Below are 17001 nucleotides of genomic sequence, written 5' to 3' on the forward strand. Positions count from 1 at the left end.
GGAGAGGAGAGAAGAGAAGAGAAGAGAAGAGAAGAGAAGAGAAGAGAAGAGAAGAGAAGAGAAGAGAAGAGAAGAGAAGAGAAGAGAAGAGAAATACCTAACAAAAACTAAAGTGATCCTTCCCAATTTTGATCCATCGCTGGAAAAGCATATTCCTAAAGAAGGTGTGTGCTGTGTGAGATATTTATCTATGAGAATCAGCTGAACCAGAGCTCCACCCCAGCTCTTCTACTCAGCTGTGTAAGACCTTAAGCAAGTTATTGATCTCCTGATTCTGTTTCCTCAACTCTAAAGGGAAATAGTAACTCCAAAATCCGACTCTTCAAAAGATCACTTGAGATTATTGTGCACAGCATTTCGTGTGCTGCTTTGCATGTGTATGGGTATATATACAGGAATAAATCCATGATGGATTTGTCCTGATTAAAGAAAGTGCCTACCACATTGTTTCTGTTTTGAACCCATTCATTGTGAGAATCTGGAATGGGAAATAACTGTACAAACAACCTCTCTTCCTGGCATTGTCTTCTGGAGGAGAGTGGACCCTAAATTATACAGAAGTGTTACATATAGGACATTCTGGCCATCAATAAGCATCTGTGGGAGAAATGTTCCCTCCCAGGACAGACCAAGCTCTGGCGGTCCCCTGCTCCACTCTGGATTCCAGATCACCTTCCTTTGTCCAGTATGCACTTCAAAATGAGTAACCAGAAAATGAGGAAAGCAAGTGGAAAATGATTGTCAGCCTGAACAGAAATAGAAACATTGCTGGGAAGTCACCATGGAAACGAGGAGGTAAAAAATCTTGGGAAGCCAGGGCTCAAGCAGTCAAAAAGTTCAAAAATTTAGAGATATATGCATGAAGTTATGAGAAATAAAGTGGGATAGCAAAAGGCAATGCAAAATAAAAAAAAAAACATATAAAATTTTGTCAAGTGAAAGAGATGAGAAAAATAGGTAAACTCTCACTGCATACCTAGCACTTTCCCTCCCCTGCCTCATTTAATCTTGGCAAAAACCTGAACCGAGAGCGCTTGTCATTCTCACGTAACAAATGAAAAGGAAGCCTACTCAACGAGGGCCATGAGTATAGAGCTAAAATTCAAATCCAGCTCTGTCTCCAAAACCCATCATTTCCACTTCACCAGACTGGAGCAGACTAAAATGTTATGTCCAGTGCCACAGGGAAACCATTCCCACAGGGGGACTTCGGCTTGTTCTCATAAACTCATCACCTGCATTTCCGTTGAAAGAGAAAGCAAAGTGCCCGAGCCAGTGTCACCATTTCCAGAATTCCCATATTTAAGGTTTTTTTAGGTATCTCTGAGAACAAGGGCCTTGTCTTCTAAGTCTGAATGGATTCCATTTATAGGGGAGCATTCTTCAGTCTGGTATGCAAATTAGAGTCCATTTAAGCACTATGAAGTCAGAATTAGACAAGGTGAAACCGTAAAAACACACTCACTCCATCACAATCTGCAGGTATAAAACCAACAAGTGAGAAATCCTCCAAAACAGTGAGAAAACAATTTTGGGGTAAGGTCCTTCTTCCATAATAATAATAATGTTTTTGTCTCCTTTGTCCCTTTAAGGAATTACTTTGTGTCCCTTTCCTCAAATAGTACAATATATAATATTCTATATTTCTATAATCTATATAATATTCTATACTTCTATATTCTACATAATATTATACAATTGTCCTGAGAAAAAAAGATAATGTAATTATGTTAAGATCATTTGAATCCTGTGCTGGCTTCACTCCCCAAGAACATTGAGCCAGGAATGGAGTCCAGGCCTGGTGGCACATGCCTATAATCCCAGCACTAGAGAGGCTGAAAACAGGAGGATCACTACAAGTCTGAGCTGCGTAGTGAGACCCTACTCCCCCCCCCAAAAAAAAAAAAAAAACACCTAAAGATCATTTGAGCCAGGCCTGGTGGCACACACGTGCAATCCCAGCACTCAGAAGGCTGAGGCAGGAGGATCATTGTGAGTTCAAGACCAGCCTGGGCTACAAAGTGAGCTCAAGGCCAGCTCGAACTGCATAGTGAGAACTGTCTCAAAAAGACAAATCAATCAGTCAATCAATCAATCAATCAATCAATAATCATTTGTAAGGTAAAAGTATGTAAGTGTTCTGTGAGTAGTTCTAACCTTGTGACATCTAATATTTTCCCCTCTATGTCTACGAACTCTGAAGTTATATAACTGCATAGATAACATCTCCTAGCTGAAGCAGCTACGGGGAGAGTCTTCAGAATCAGGTGGATGGTGTTCAAACCCTAACCCTGTCACCTACTGGAAATACAACTTTCAACAGTGTGCTCAACTTTCTGAGCCTCCATTTCCTCACTTATGAAATAGATATAATAACAAGAGTCTATTGCATAGGGTTGTTAAACTACTATATTAGAATATAATTGCATTACGCTTATCCCAACCTGCCTGTGTAATAACTGCTCAAATTCATTAGCAGCTCTTAATGTTTTACTTTGGACACAAACAGGAAAGGTGTTGTCACCTGTCTTGCACCAACAGGGAGTGAGAATCACAGCCTCTTGGGTCACAAAGCCAACAAGAGCCAAACTGAAGAGGAATCCAAGGGCTCTAAGTTCTTGTCCCATCTTGTCTCCACCTTCCTGCACTCCAGGCAGCTTTGTGCAGGTTGTATCACTTTGGGTGTCTGTGATCTGCAGCATCCAGGAGGGTCTTGTTCATCCTGGATCAGGCCTGCCCACCCCTAGGCTTGCTCCCGGCTCCCACTGGTTTCCCTGTGTGAGTCAGGCCCTTCATTTTTAACAGAAGCTGAATAATGTCCATTGATGCCTGGTACACAGCGCATCCAGTGGGAGTGTGTGTAATTATACCTCTCCAGAGTGACGGAGGCAGTTATATAACAGAATAATTGGGAGATTTCATTTTGCACATATGTGGAAACGATATGCCAAACACTTCCTCCTCCTCTGAGGCAGGTGAACACCCTCAGTGCTGGACAGGAAAAATAGTCAGACACCTCTCACTTTGTGCCTGATTCATGAACACCCCTGAAGACTTGGGGTTTGCCTGGGCATCTCCCTTTATACCAAAGGAAGCTACATCTGTCCTCTACATGGACAGAGTTTAATTCAGTCATTTCCAGACACCTACTTCTGGGCCTTCCGGAGAAAGGCTCTAAGGATTGCGTGGCTCAGAAGAAAAGACTCAAGCCTTGGAAGCCAGTACTGTTTCTTTTACCTCAGTAATGCCAATCTGAGAAGAAGTGACCTTGAGATAGCCTCCCAGAGCTGTTATTATTTCCTGTGAAGAGAAAATGATATTTATCTGTCAGAGTCGGAGAAAACTTAAAAAGTTCGTCTGCTTACACTCTAGAAGTCACAGCTTGGAGCCAAACCGCCCTGGGTTAAAGCCAGGCTCCATTTGGGAGACCGTAGAAAATTGCCTCCGCTTTACTGTGCGTAATCCCTTCCCTGCAAGGTGAAGAGTGACCAGGTACCTGGCTCGCTGAAGTGTATTGTGATTAAAAGAGGCTGACACAGTGACTCTTGAAAGTGCGATTGATCATGGGTGGAATTAAATTTTGTTTGGCCAGCAAAAATAAATAAATAAATATTAAAATAAATAAATAAAAGAGGCTGAATATACATGCAGGGCTTAGAATGGCACCGGGCAGGGTGGACAGGCACGGTCAGCATTAGTTGTTGTCATGGGAGGAGCCTGGAACAAAGTGGAGGAGCGACAGGTATTGTAGTAGTCCCTGCCTAAGACCAGTTCCTTTCATTTTCAGTGATGACAATCAGGAAAAAGTGAACTCTAATTTAATTGAGAATTGTTCCTGCTGGACTACCAATGTCATGTTTTTGGTGTAGCTTTCTTTTCTCTCCAGGTCTGCACCCTGTGTTCAGTTTTTTTTTTTTTTTTTTTTTTTGGTGGAACCAGGGATTGAACTCAGATCCTTGTGCTTGCCAGGGAAGCGCTTATTCCTCTGAGCCATCTCCCCGGCCCCTGCACCCTGTGTTCAAACTATCTTTTTCCCTTTGGTACCTCCCAGCCACCACTCTGCTATGAATAAATCAGACTGGAACTGAGCTCCCCTCACCTTCCTAGGCCTGGCGATTGATCATGGGTGGAATTAAATTTTGCATACAGTAGCTACAAATGATTTTTGATGAACTGAAAAGGAATCTTTCCTCTGGAGCCATTGACGGGGTGGGGGGGGGGGCACCTCTTTTCTTCAAACTTGCTTTCCTTGCTTTCCTGAGCCTAGACTCAATCTACTCACTATGAGCGCACCCCAGACATGGCTCTCTGTAATGTCAGTCTAAAACTGCTTTCTTTGTTTAAAATATTTATCTATGTATCTGATACAGCCTCTCACCGTGCAGTTCACACTTGTAGCAATCTTCCTGTCCCAGCCTCCCCAAGCTACAGGCTTGCACCACCGTGCCCGTTTTCAGTGACCTGCTCAACATGCAGTACCAGGTATCGAACTCCGGTCCCTGCTCTTGTCAGGCAGGCTTTTAGACCACTGAGCTATCCCCAGCTCCTGAAAATTGCTTTCTTGTCTCATGAATGGAAAATCACTGCTTAGGCCAACTCTACCTTTCCAGATTGCCTCACTCCTGCTTCTGATTTGAATTCAATTAGATCTGGCTACTTCAACAGGAGAGAAATAAACATGACTTTGTGGTTCTACCATGCATGCGTTTTGAACCATTTCTCATTTGGAAATATTTATGGGCAGGAAAATACTGTCCTACTTTTTGACAAATCATAACTTGATGTTGATGTGCTTGAATCTGCTATCAAAGAGAACCACCTTGGGGCCAGGAGATGCCTCAGTAGGATAAGCGCTTGACTGGCAAACGCAAGGATCTGAGTTCAATACCCGGTTCTGAAAAAAAAAAAAAAAAGAGAGAGAGAGAACCACCTCCTCATGAACCATTTGTTACCTGGAAACACATCTCATAAAGCAACATGGGCCTGGGGAGATGGCTCAGTAGAATAAGCGCTTCCCTGGCAAATACAAGGGCCTGAGTTCAATCCCCAGTTCCGCCAAAAAAAATAAATAAAATAAAATAAAGCAAAATAATGCTGAATTCTTTCCCCATAAATTTGTTCTCCATAGATTTCCCAATATATTTGCTCCTTAGTTTGACACATAGGTCATAAGTAGAATTTGGGGAGTTTTAACTATTATTATATATTTATACTTTTTAACATATTTCCTTCATTTCCACCTACTGCAATTGTTACTAAAGCCCAATTTGTCCCATCTTTGACAACAGGAAGCTTAGTGAAGCTGGCTCTTGGGTCCTGATAGACTGTGGTGTTGATTTTAAAATTTCTCAGTTTGTGAATTTTCTGCCCTAAAATTCAGCCATTTCTGGAATAAGGATTCTTTTTACAGGAATTTATTTTTAAAAACCAAAATCCAGAAACTGAGAGTGCTTGTTTCTATTAATTTTTTGTGGTTTGGTTTTTTTTATTTTTGTTTGTTTGTTTGTTTTGCTTTGTTTATTGTGGCCCGTTCAGCCCGGCCTGGGGATGAGGCTGGCACTGCATACGTACTGGGGATTGGACGAGGTCCCTGCACACTCTCCTGAACTTGCCTAAGCAGGAGATTCAGACCCCTGAGCTATCTCACCAGCCTCAACTTTTTGTGGTTTTAAGGCTTTAGTTTCATTGAGAAAAGCTAGCAAATATAGATCCTGAGTTCATAATGCTAAATCTGCTTTATACTGGGACCACAGGCTTTTTTAACCTCCTCAATTTTATTTTTGCGGCTTCTTTTTCTCTTCCTCAAAATTCTAGTTTTCGGTGACAGCACAATCACTTATTTGCTTTATCGTTAGTTCAGATATATTAGCCTAAGAATAACAATATAAATACGACCTCCTACTATGTGATCATTGCAGTTTTATTATTCTGTCCTTAGGCTATTTAGGAACCTGTCATCAAAATATTTTTTCCAAAAGTCATTTAGCTTGTATATATTTCCTATTTGTTTAGACAAATAAACTTGTATTTCTTTTATCTTTGGGTTTTTTTTTTCACTTCTTTTTATTTGTTGTGCAAATTAACGGCTTCTATTTTGACAGACTTGTACCAAAGGAAAATGATCAGATTTGGTCATTTCCCCTATGACACCCCCTCGGTTTCACATATGTAGGGTTCAGTGTGTATTAGTGTACTCATGTTCGTTCTTCATTGTCTTTACTTGCACTTTGTTTTTTCTGTTTTACAGAGAAATTTCAAATTTATTTAGTTTTATAATTAATTGAAAATATTTCCTTAATTCTAAAGTCAAGTTTACTCAAAACATGGTGCAATGAAAAAATCTTAAGCACCGGCAAGATAGCTCAGCGGACTAAGTGCCTGCTTAAGCAAGCACAGGGATCAGGGTCCGAGCTCTGGCTCCGCACGCCACACTGGCACTGCCCCCCCCCCAGGAGCTCTGAACCAACAAGCGAATCCAGATGTGGTGGCGCACGCCTGTAATCCCAGCGCTGGAGAGCCTAAACACAGGAGGATCACTAGGAGTCCAAGCTGCATAGTGAGACCTTGTACCAAATACAGAAATGAAAAATAAGAAAAAAATATTAAAATCTGCTCTAATCTTCCATGACATTTCTTACCCTTCTGTTCCTCCCTTCCCAGGTTTCTTCTTTAATTTTTCCATTAGTACCTGTATTCAGTACATATTGGTTAAATTTACCCTGAAGAGCTGATACATGTACATAAAACATCTTAATATCTTATTCTTTTTATACCCCACCCTCCCTCTCCTTCCAACTCTTGACTCCCTTTCTGTCAGCAAAAGTTCTAATTTCATTTTTTCTTTAATTCTCTTTTCCTTCCCCCTTCTTTCTTTCCCTCCCCTTCCTCTTCTCTCCCTTAGTCTTTGCTCCCCAACCATTTGAAAAAGATCTACTTCTTATTTATTTATCTTCTATATTGCTCTTTATTACAAATTAAGATATACATATCTGTATATATGCATGAAGAAAGAGAATTCTTTCTTAGATAAGTGATAACAAACCATACACAATTTTCCTCCGTTGGAGTGTATCAAAGTATAGACAATGAGCGATGGAGGTAACACCATGGTCTAAGCACCTGCCTAGGCAAGGGTAGGAATATAGGGTTCAATCCTCAGTAATACATGCCATGCTAGCCCTGCCCAGGGGCACACTGTGCTGGCCACCAACACCAGACGCCTGTAATCCCAGAGCTGGGGAGTGCATGCCTGTGCACGCCTGTAATCCCAGAGCTGGGGAGACTGAAACGGGGATCTCTATGAGTCTGAGCTTCATAGTGAGACCCAGTACCAAATACATAACTTTTTTCTTTTAGGACATGGTCTACAGGGTCTGCAGAGTTTCACTGCATACATCAGACTCATAGTGATACTCCTGCTTGCAACCTCCCAAGTGCTGGGATTACAGGCACATGCCACCAGGCCCTGTCTCAATCACTACCCCAGCACACTCCAGGGATAAGGTGGCATGGCAGGCCCAGGGATCGAACTCCTGACTCCTGCATCTGCCTAAGCAGGCTCTTTAATCCACTGAGCTATCTGGCCAGCCCCATAACATTTAAAAAAAAAAAAAGAGTATAGACAAATTTTCTTTTTTTTCATAGCTGTGTCATATTCTATTGTGTAATGTGCTATAGTTTGTTCCACCAACAAGATGAATATTTTGGATTCTTTCCAGATTTTTCAAATATAAATGCTACTGAATCATTAAACTTGTGCCTGTGTTGTTTCACATCTTTGTGCTCTACATAGACTTTTAAATAAGAACAGAAACACAATAATAATAAGCTAGTTCAATATTTTAAGGCCTTGAATTTGGGACACCTAACCATGTGTTTAACCATGTAGCATACAGTTCTTTTTTTGTTTTGTTTTTGCTTTTTTTTGTCTTTTGTTGTTTGTTTGCTTGCTTGCTTTTGAGGTTAGGAAAGCTTTATTGGAAATAAGAAGGAAAATTCCTCAAGGATTTCCAGGAGGAATCATGAATGGGATGACCACATGGCCTCTAGCAGAACTGCTTATGGGCAAGTACAGAACAGGAGTTGCCTCATATGTAATAGTCACATATTACAGTTGGCTCTGTGGATTTAAAATAACCAACAGAGGATCAGGCTTATAGCAAGCCTGGCTTATAGTAAGCCAGGATTTCAGAAGGAACTGGTGAGTTTGCCTTAGAATTTCCTAAAATTCAGGACCTTAATGGGGAGTGGCTTCTCTTCCCTTTAGAATCTTAGAGAGGAGTACACTGGGTGCCATGCTGCCTGAGGCAATTCACTCCTTAGGACCAAACTCCTAATTCACTATCTATTATTAATTTTTATCAATAATGCTGGTCACCTCGCTCTCTCAGGCCCTTCCACTAGCTGGCTGCCTTACTCACAACCTAGCTAAGTAAATATCTTCTACACTTCCTCTCTTTGAAGTATCCTTAGCTGCTCTTAAGGGAGAATAGGCAAAGACTCAATCTGGCAGCTTCATGCTGAGAAGAATGGATGTAAGGGACAATGGCGGTCAGAGGCTTTCTCCAGAAAACTCACCTAACAGGCCTTGAACTGAAGTCATGTTGTGATTTTAACACCTATGGGGTCTCTTCAGAGGATTGATCTGGAGCACCCCAATAACAGCAATCCAACACATTCATTGATGGCTCCATCAGCATGACCCTTTCAAGTCTGATAGCCTCTAGGCAAGAAGAAACACCTCTAACCAGAAGATTAAGAAGGCATGACCCAAACATAAAAACCAGAAAGAAAACACAGATTTTGTCTAAAAAAGTTAGACACTATGTTTAAGGGATTTGAATAGGAATCGTAACCGGCTTGGTTCTAGACCTGAAGGTTTATGGTTTTATCTATACATCAGATATTTACTTTATTATTTTAAGATCTTATTTCATCTGATGTGAATTACTTATCTAAAGACAACAGGCCTTATTTATTCGCGTGTGAGTCCCTCTAATTGTAGCTATAAGAAGATGGAAAACACTGCAGTTTTGAAAGATGATTTTTGCTAAGGAATTCAGGGACTCTTGAGCTTCTATAGCCATTACTGTGGCTTTTTAACTTCAGTGATCCATAAAAGTGGTTAACAACAAGCATAGCTGGAAGCCACTAGCAGGGATAAATGTGCTTGCAGCTCCCTGTCTATTTCTGGCTTATACCACTGTTACTTTTATATATCTTTGGTTCTATTTTTCTTCTGGGTGTTTCAGACCGAGTTAAAATGAGAACCGTGTTCATGAATCTCTCCTTATACCTATATAAAACTCCTGCTATGCCTACATCATGGTCAGTAAAAGCTCCTCAGGCACTACTTCTAGAGTCATGTATGGGGCTCTTAGCTCCTCTTTCGGTATCATCTAGGGTGGGTCAAGGTCCTGCTTGACCAAGTGGCTTCCTACAGAAGCACTGGAGACATTTCTCTCTCTACTGACCCTCCTTTCAGCGCAGTGTATACTGGTTCACTCCTGTTCTCTAGGATCCAACAATCTCCCTGATTAAGATGTTGAGTGACTCACTAGAGTTGTAGGAAAGGTGATGGAAAGGTCCCCTCATATCCTGGTTCCTTTTTGACTTTAAAGGGTCAGGGCCAAAATGTGAGCTCTAGTCTTAGCTCAGTCATCCTTTTTTGACTTTGCTCTCCAACCCTCAGGTGTAGCACCCAGTTACACCTGGTGAGAAAAGTCACACCACAACTGCAATAGGAGCAGGAAGTTCAACTATCATATCTAGATATCAAGCAACTATATAAAGTATGAACAGAAAGCTCTTAATTTTTACCAACATGGTCATATTTGAAATCAATTTTTTTTTCAATGTATTTGGTACAGGGTCTCACTATGCAGCCCAGACTCATAGTGATCCTCCTCTTTTCAACTTCCCTAGTGCTGGGATTACAGGCATGCACCACCTTGCCCGGTCTCAGTGGTCAACTCCTTACATCTGGGGGCAAGGATAGTGTGGCATGCGGTGCCTGGGATCGAACCCTAGTCCCTGTGCTTGCCTAAGAAAGTGCTTAGTCCACTCAGCTATCTTGCCAGCCTTTGAGGTCAAATTCTTATAGAGCACTAACAGATAGTTTTAAAAAGAAGATTTGAGATTAAGGCCAATGTAGTATTTTAGCAGGCCAATCATGATTAGATTATTATCTCTGAAACACATTCAAGTTCCCATTTTAGTATAAAATAACTTTTTAGACAGATAAGGTTATCTACTTACAAAATGTTAAATGACATAGAGAAAATTTTACTTAATTTGTTATCTTTCAACCATCTTCTATTACCAGAGTGCCACACAAGTAAAATATACTTGTTTATAGATATACTTAATGTGTAATATTAGGGTCACGCTTGTAATGCCTGTCATTCTGGTCTTCTAAATATGTACTTCTTGTCATGACATACCAATTACTACCATACTGTCTCAAAAGTAAAAAAATTTTTAATGGGTAATAAATGAAAAAAAAGACACAAGAAAAATGTCACAGGACTGTTCTGCTACAATGCTGTATATGGGTAGGTTCTAAATTTCTGTGTAAAAAATATGTAATTGTTTATTCATATTCTTTAAACACTTCATTTTTTAAATTTTGATCCCCATATTCTGTAGAGACTTAATGTTTAACGTATCAATACTTGATGGAAAATACCTGTTCCATGTTATGCCTAAGATGTTTGATGTTCAGACATATAGGGAAGTTAAACCCAATGGCATATGTTATAGGGTAATAAGCTCCTCTTCTGGAGAGTTAACAACCTAAGTTTGCAGACCAAAAATTAGAGAGAAAGAAGGGTTGCAAGGACAGCCAACATTTTGACCCTAGCCTCTCAAAGTCAATGAAGACTCAGGACATAGGAGAACCTATACTGAAACATCACGTAACTCAATTGTGTCCCGAATTTTCTGATCAAGGAGATTATAGGGCCACAGAGCAATGTAATCAATGGTGTAGAGTGTACCTAAGGAGTCACATGGAGAGAAAATATTCTCTCAGGCTTTCACAGAGAACAAATTGGTCAAGCAACGGCCATGACTCATCCACATGGCTGACACTGACAAAGGATCCACAAACTGAGGTACAGGGTCTCAGGATAAATCCTAAGGGTACTTGACCAATCTTATCAGATACAAAAGCTACAATTCTTATTGCATAGGTCTTGCTTTGTCTTGGTCTTAATCATCCATCAGAAAAGTATAAAAATGAGGTATATAAAGTGAAACCATATTAATATGCTGAGCTGTGAAAGGCTCAAGTCAACAACTTTTGTGGATAACCCACTACTGTTGTGGACTGCTGGACTGTGTTGGATTACTTTGCTGAATTCACATACCTATAGTATTTAGATGCCAATGGAATATTCATTTCTGACAGGACTAAAAAAAGGGGGGATACAAAGGAAGGACCATTTTGTATCTGTATATGCAGAATAGTTAGGATAGATATACAGCTACTTTCGCTTAATTCAAAGAGAAGAAAGATTTGTACTAATAGTGTTGGACAGGATATCTTGTCTGCATCTTGTACTATGGATAACCACTAAGAAGATAACAATGCACAATGTATTAATTATTGAAACTGCCTTATTAATCGGTTTTGAAACTGTCTTATTGCTATTTGCTTCTCAATAAAATAAAATAAGAATCTGAAGGCCAGCCAAGTAGCTCAGCAGATTAGAGCACCTGCAAGCAGGCTCACGGCCTGGGATTCAATCCCCAGGCCTGCTGGCCCCACCCCCAGGGTGTGCTGAAACAGAAATTGAGACTGGACATGGTGACACATGCCTGTAATCCCAGCTCTTGGAAGGCTGTAAACAGGCGGATCACTATGAGTCCAATCTAGTAGTAAGACCCTGAACACCCTGTAGGCCCTTCCCTAAAATACAAAAAAATAAATAAATAAATAAAAATTTAAGATAGATAGATAGATAGATAGATAGATAGATAGATAGATAGATAGAGATATACTTTATAGGTTATTAATGTCTGATCATTAACCATTATACTGAAATTGTCTGGGTTGAATAGTATTTAGGCACCTCTTATAATATTATATAACAATCACACAAACAACTGGGGGCATAGCTCAGTGACACAACACCTGCCTGGCAAAAGCAAGTTCCTGAGTTTCATTCTTGGTACAAAAAAAAGTAATAATCACGCAAGTAAAGCAGTCTCAGTATTCCATTTCATAAGCATGGGGTGGGGATGAGGATCAGGCTAGACTGCCCAGGGAAGCCTGTTCCTCCAGACCTAAGAAGAGCAGCTGTGCTTATTGCTTTTATTTAGCCAAAGAAGGCCATGTTTTATATGAGGCACATTGTTCCCCCAATGTACTCTACCACTGGGAAAATAATAGTGGGATAAGGCTATAAAGTTGAAAAAAAAAAAGAATGAGAGATCATAAGTCTCTGTCTCCTAAGTGGAATCATGGTTAACAAGAACATGTTGCTAAGAGAAAAGAGCAATAAAACTCCTCATTTGGGGCTTATTTCCCATTAATCTCTGATCCCAGATGAGCCTCCAAAATGTTCCCATGTGTTCTGGGTTTGTGGTTCTACAAACGTCAGGAATGAAGGCACAAACCAAAGGAGGAAGTTAGGAAAGGTTTACTGGAAATAAGGAGAAGAGTAGCTCCAGGAGTCCCTAATGAGATGGTTCTGTGCATTTTGAAAGTGAAAATGTTGAAATAAGGATGTCTCTCATAAAATGATAAATATAGCTTGCTAGCCACTCTGGAGAGGGAATTACTCAGCTCCAATGAAAAGGAAATCTAGGATGATAGCAAGCAATGGGCACTGCATGTCTACTGTGAGCCATTTATCTGTCCCCTTCCATTCCTGTGTGAACATTGGCATTCTTCTCAAATGAAGAGATGGAGAAACTAAGGTAAAGGAAGTCTCTCCCTGCCAGTCTGGGGATATGTGTAAATGGGGACTAGACCCCTATACCCCATCTGTCTAACATTAAGTTCATGGATCTTCCAGTGTTAATTTTTGTGTGTGTGTGTGTGTGTGTGTGTGTGTTTATTGCCTAGTGATCAGGGCCTCAGAATCTGGTGTCCAACTCTGGAGTTAGTTTTTATGATCTGACTTCAGCACTAACTCATCATATCATGAGTAATATAATGACCATATCATCTGATCATATACAAAGTATGACCAGAAAACCCTTAATTGTTACCAACCATGGTCATATTTGAAGTCAATTTTTTTCAATGTATTTGGAACAGGATCTCACTATGCAGCTCAGGCTCATAGTGATCCTCCTATTTTCAACCTCTCCAGTGCTGGGATTACAGGTATGCACCACTGTGTCTGTCCTCAGTGGCCAACTCAGTGCATCTGAGGGCAGGGCCAGTGTGGCATGTGGTGCCAGGGATCGAACCCCAGTCCCTGTGCTTGTCTAAGCAAGCACTTAATCTGTTGAGACATCTTGCCAGCCCTAGAAGTTTCTTAACCATGAAACTTGCTTTGATTTTATCATTGCTGAAATAAGTATTGAAAATAACAACTTCCTGTTATGGTAATTATCTTGATTGAAGACTTAGAATAGAGTCTGGCACACAGGAGTATTAGCTAGTTTTATGACTCTGATTTATTTGTTGAGCCCACACATATTTATTGAGCACCAGTTCTGGGTCAAACAGGTCACTACATGGTAAGTGTGTGAGTAGGCTCAGGCTACCTTAGCAAAATACCTTGGGCTGGGAAGCTTAAATAATAGAAATTTATTGTCTCACGGTTGCAGCAGCTGGGAAGTCTAATGGGCTCTGGTGTCTGCTGAGGGATAGCTTTTGGACCTGCAGATGCGCACCTTCCTGTGTTCACAACTGACCTTTTCCATTATGTGCTCACAGAGGGAAAGTAGGCTCTCTCAAGTCTTCCTAGAAAGAGCAGCAACCTCTCCCCAAAGGCTTTCCCTCAGAACATCCTATATGGCTTCTCAGCCTTTGCACTAAGATCAAGTGTTAGCCCATTTACCATCCAAGTGTGTGATCTCCAAATATTGTTATATCAGGAGTTAGGGCTTCAGTATATGAATCTGAAAATATACTGAACACGGAGGGTATAATGTTGACTGGGTAACAGGCCCTCTGGCCACAGAATCCTTTCTCAAGAGGACACAAACATTACCAGGTGTGTTTATAAATTAGTGTAAAGTCACAGGACTAATAATGCCAGGCAGGGGAGCTAAGATCTAATCAGCCGCCGATCACTTGGCTTCAGGCAGGTGCTTCCCGGAGCGCTCAGATCTGACCCTTTTCTTTGTGCAGAGTGCAGTAGTCTTCCCCACCTCTCAGTGAGAGCCCAGAGCAAGTCTCCCAAACTCACCTGCTGCTTCTCTCTCTCTTCTTCGAACTACAGCTGGAATACACAGCCCGCCTAGACTTCCTTTGGCGAGTACAAGCCAAGGAGGAGATCAATGAGATGAAGGAGCTGAGGGAACACAATGAGAACATGCTCCGCAATATCTTGCCCAGCCATGTGGCCCGCCACTTCCTGGAGAAAGATCGTGACAATGAGGTGAGCCCAAGCTTGTGTGGCCAGCAGGCGGGGATGGTGGGGATGCTGCCTATCCACTCACACTGATCGCAACTTCTAGGAGGATTTCTCTGTCCTCATGTAAGAACGTGAGAATGAAGATTGTGCCTGTTACCTGGTGCCAGCCTGCCACTGTGAGGTCTACTCCTGACCTTCCCTGACCTGTAGTACATCATCAATTAGACGGATATGAGGTCTCCATTGTAAGCGCAGATGGGAAGTATTTAAGCGCTATGTGTGTGCATTTATATAGATGTAGGTAAATGTAACTACTGGTGCAAATGTATATGTATGTACTGTGTGTATCAGGCAAGTCCACTTCTGCAAGTATACAGAACGAATTTAAAGAAGGTTCTCAGAGAGATATATGTAAACCTAGAAGCACAATTTACAGTAGCCAAAAGGTAGAAGACACCTCAGTGTCCCTCAGTGGATGCACAGATAGACAAAATGTGGCGTGTACATAACGCAATATTATCCAGCCTAAAAAAAAAAAATAAAGGAAGTTTTAACACATGCTACAGCACAAATAAAGCTTGGGTTAAGTGAATCAGCCAGACACAAAGGTGTACAAGTTCTGTGTGATTCTGGGTGATAGCTAATGTGCTCAAAGTCATGGAGTCAGAGTGGAGCGGCAGTTGTAAGGGGTTAGAGGGAGGACACAAGGAGCGAATGGTTCATGGATGCAGAAAGAACTTCCATTCTGCAAAGTTTTGCAAAAGTTCTAGGAGAGTGTTGAGAGCTGCAGAAGAGTGGTTATTCCCCTTCTGGGTGCCTTCTCAGAAGAATTAAAAACATGACAACACAGCGATGTATGTGCACCCATGATTTAGCAGCACGATTTGTAATAGCTAAGCCTTGGAAACAACCCAAATGCCCATCAGAGAGGAATGGATAAAAAAGATGTATTTTTATACAAGGGAGTATTACCCAGCTATAAAAAATATAAACTCAAGGCTTTTATAGGTAAATGGATGCAACTAGAGACCATACTCATAAGTGAACTAAATCAGACTCTCATGTATAAATATCATATTTCTCCCTACTGTAAGAAACTGAAAGAGCAAATAAAATACAAAAGGTACAATGGATAGAGTGGAAGGAAAAAAACTGCTCAAAAGGAAAGAACAACCTGGATGAGGGAAAGGAAACGAGAAAGAATAGCTAAGATAATTGTGCTACTAATTTACATTAGTTCATTTAAAGGAACAGTTAGTGTTTATATTGTTTGATCAATCTTATACGCCTATATCTGGTATTCTGACCAACTACTTTGAAGACAACACTGCAATTTAACAGCCATTCTTAATTTCCTATCGCCTTGTTTTGAAATTCTTTATCATTTTTATTGTTTTTATTATCTTTAAAATAAAAAGAAAAATGATAATGTATATAACATTAATATTACACATATACATATGAAGATATATGATGGATAAATAAATAGATCAAGTGTAGATAAGGTGTGGGCGTGCATATTCCTAATGCCTAGCACTTACTAGGTGCTCAAAAATGCTCTTTTCACTTAAAGCTGGTTAATCTTATCATATAATGCCTGAAGGACACTCTGTGAAGGCAACCCACAAATCTGAAACCAAGGAGCTGCGAGGCTCAAGCTCCCTCCAAAGGGTTTTCAGATAATTCTGGCATGCTTTTTCCAGCTTCATGTGGCCCAGATTCGTCCTTGGCACATGGCCCGTTCTAATCTCTGCCTCCCTTTGCGTGGCACTTCTTACGAGGACACATGCCCTTTCCTCTGAGGACATCAGACTTAGGGCCCACTCGCATCCAGAATGACTTCATCTTCACCTAAACACATCTGCAAAGACATCACTTCCAAATGAGACCACACTGTGATGTCCCAAATGGACAGGAATTTGGGTAGAACACTATTAATCCACAACAGGGGTGAAGGTAAGGCAGCAAGTGATATGGGTGGAAACTCTGGTGGACTGTGCTGGAGCTTTAAGTGGAATGGGAGCCTTGAGGTTTCAGAGCATAGCAGAATCAGTTAGCTGCTGGTAGAAAATAGATGTGGAGGTCACAAAGCCAGAGTTATTTAAGAGATTTTTTAAGAGAGCAAAAAGTAATAGAAATACATTGGATATATGTGCTGCCAAAGCGAGCACTAGAAATACATTGGAGATGATACATAATTCCAAAAACATGTTGATATGAATTCAACAATGGTTGTTATACTGCCTATTGTTGTCTTTAAAGTAGTTGTCCAGATTATCAAATATAAGCATGAAAATTGTTCAAAACATATTAAGTATTAACTGTTCCTATCATCTATAATCTGAGGTACAGGATCTCAGGATAAATCCTGAGGGGATTTGACTGACCTTATCAGATCCAAAAGCTACAACTCTTGTTGCATAGGTCCTGCTTTATCTTGGTCTTAACCATCCAGCAGAAAAGT

At 40.7% G+C, this 17001-nt stretch overlaps 1 protein-coding gene across 2 annotated transcripts in view; it reads left to right on the plus strand.

Annotated features, from left to right (window-relative positions):
- Positions 1-17001, plus strand: part of Adcy8 (adenylate cyclase 8) — a 241015-nt gene that overhangs the window by 204246 nt on the left and 19768 nt on the right. For both annotated transcript variants that reach the window (XM_004634413.2, XM_012515414.2), the window contains one exon: positions 14403-14561. In XM_004634413.2, the coding sequence (XP_004634470.1) occupies positions 14403-14561 (159 nt within the window). The remainder of the gene's footprint in view (positions 1-14402; positions 14562-17001) is intronic.

This window comes from Octodon degus, unplaced genomic scaffold (genome assembly GCF_000260255.1).
Source record: "Octodon degus isolate 3935 unplaced genomic scaffold, OctDeg1.0 scaffold00062, whole genome shotgun sequence".
Taxonomy (NCBI): domain Eukaryota; kingdom Metazoa; phylum Chordata; class Mammalia; order Rodentia; family Octodontidae; genus Octodon; species Octodon degus.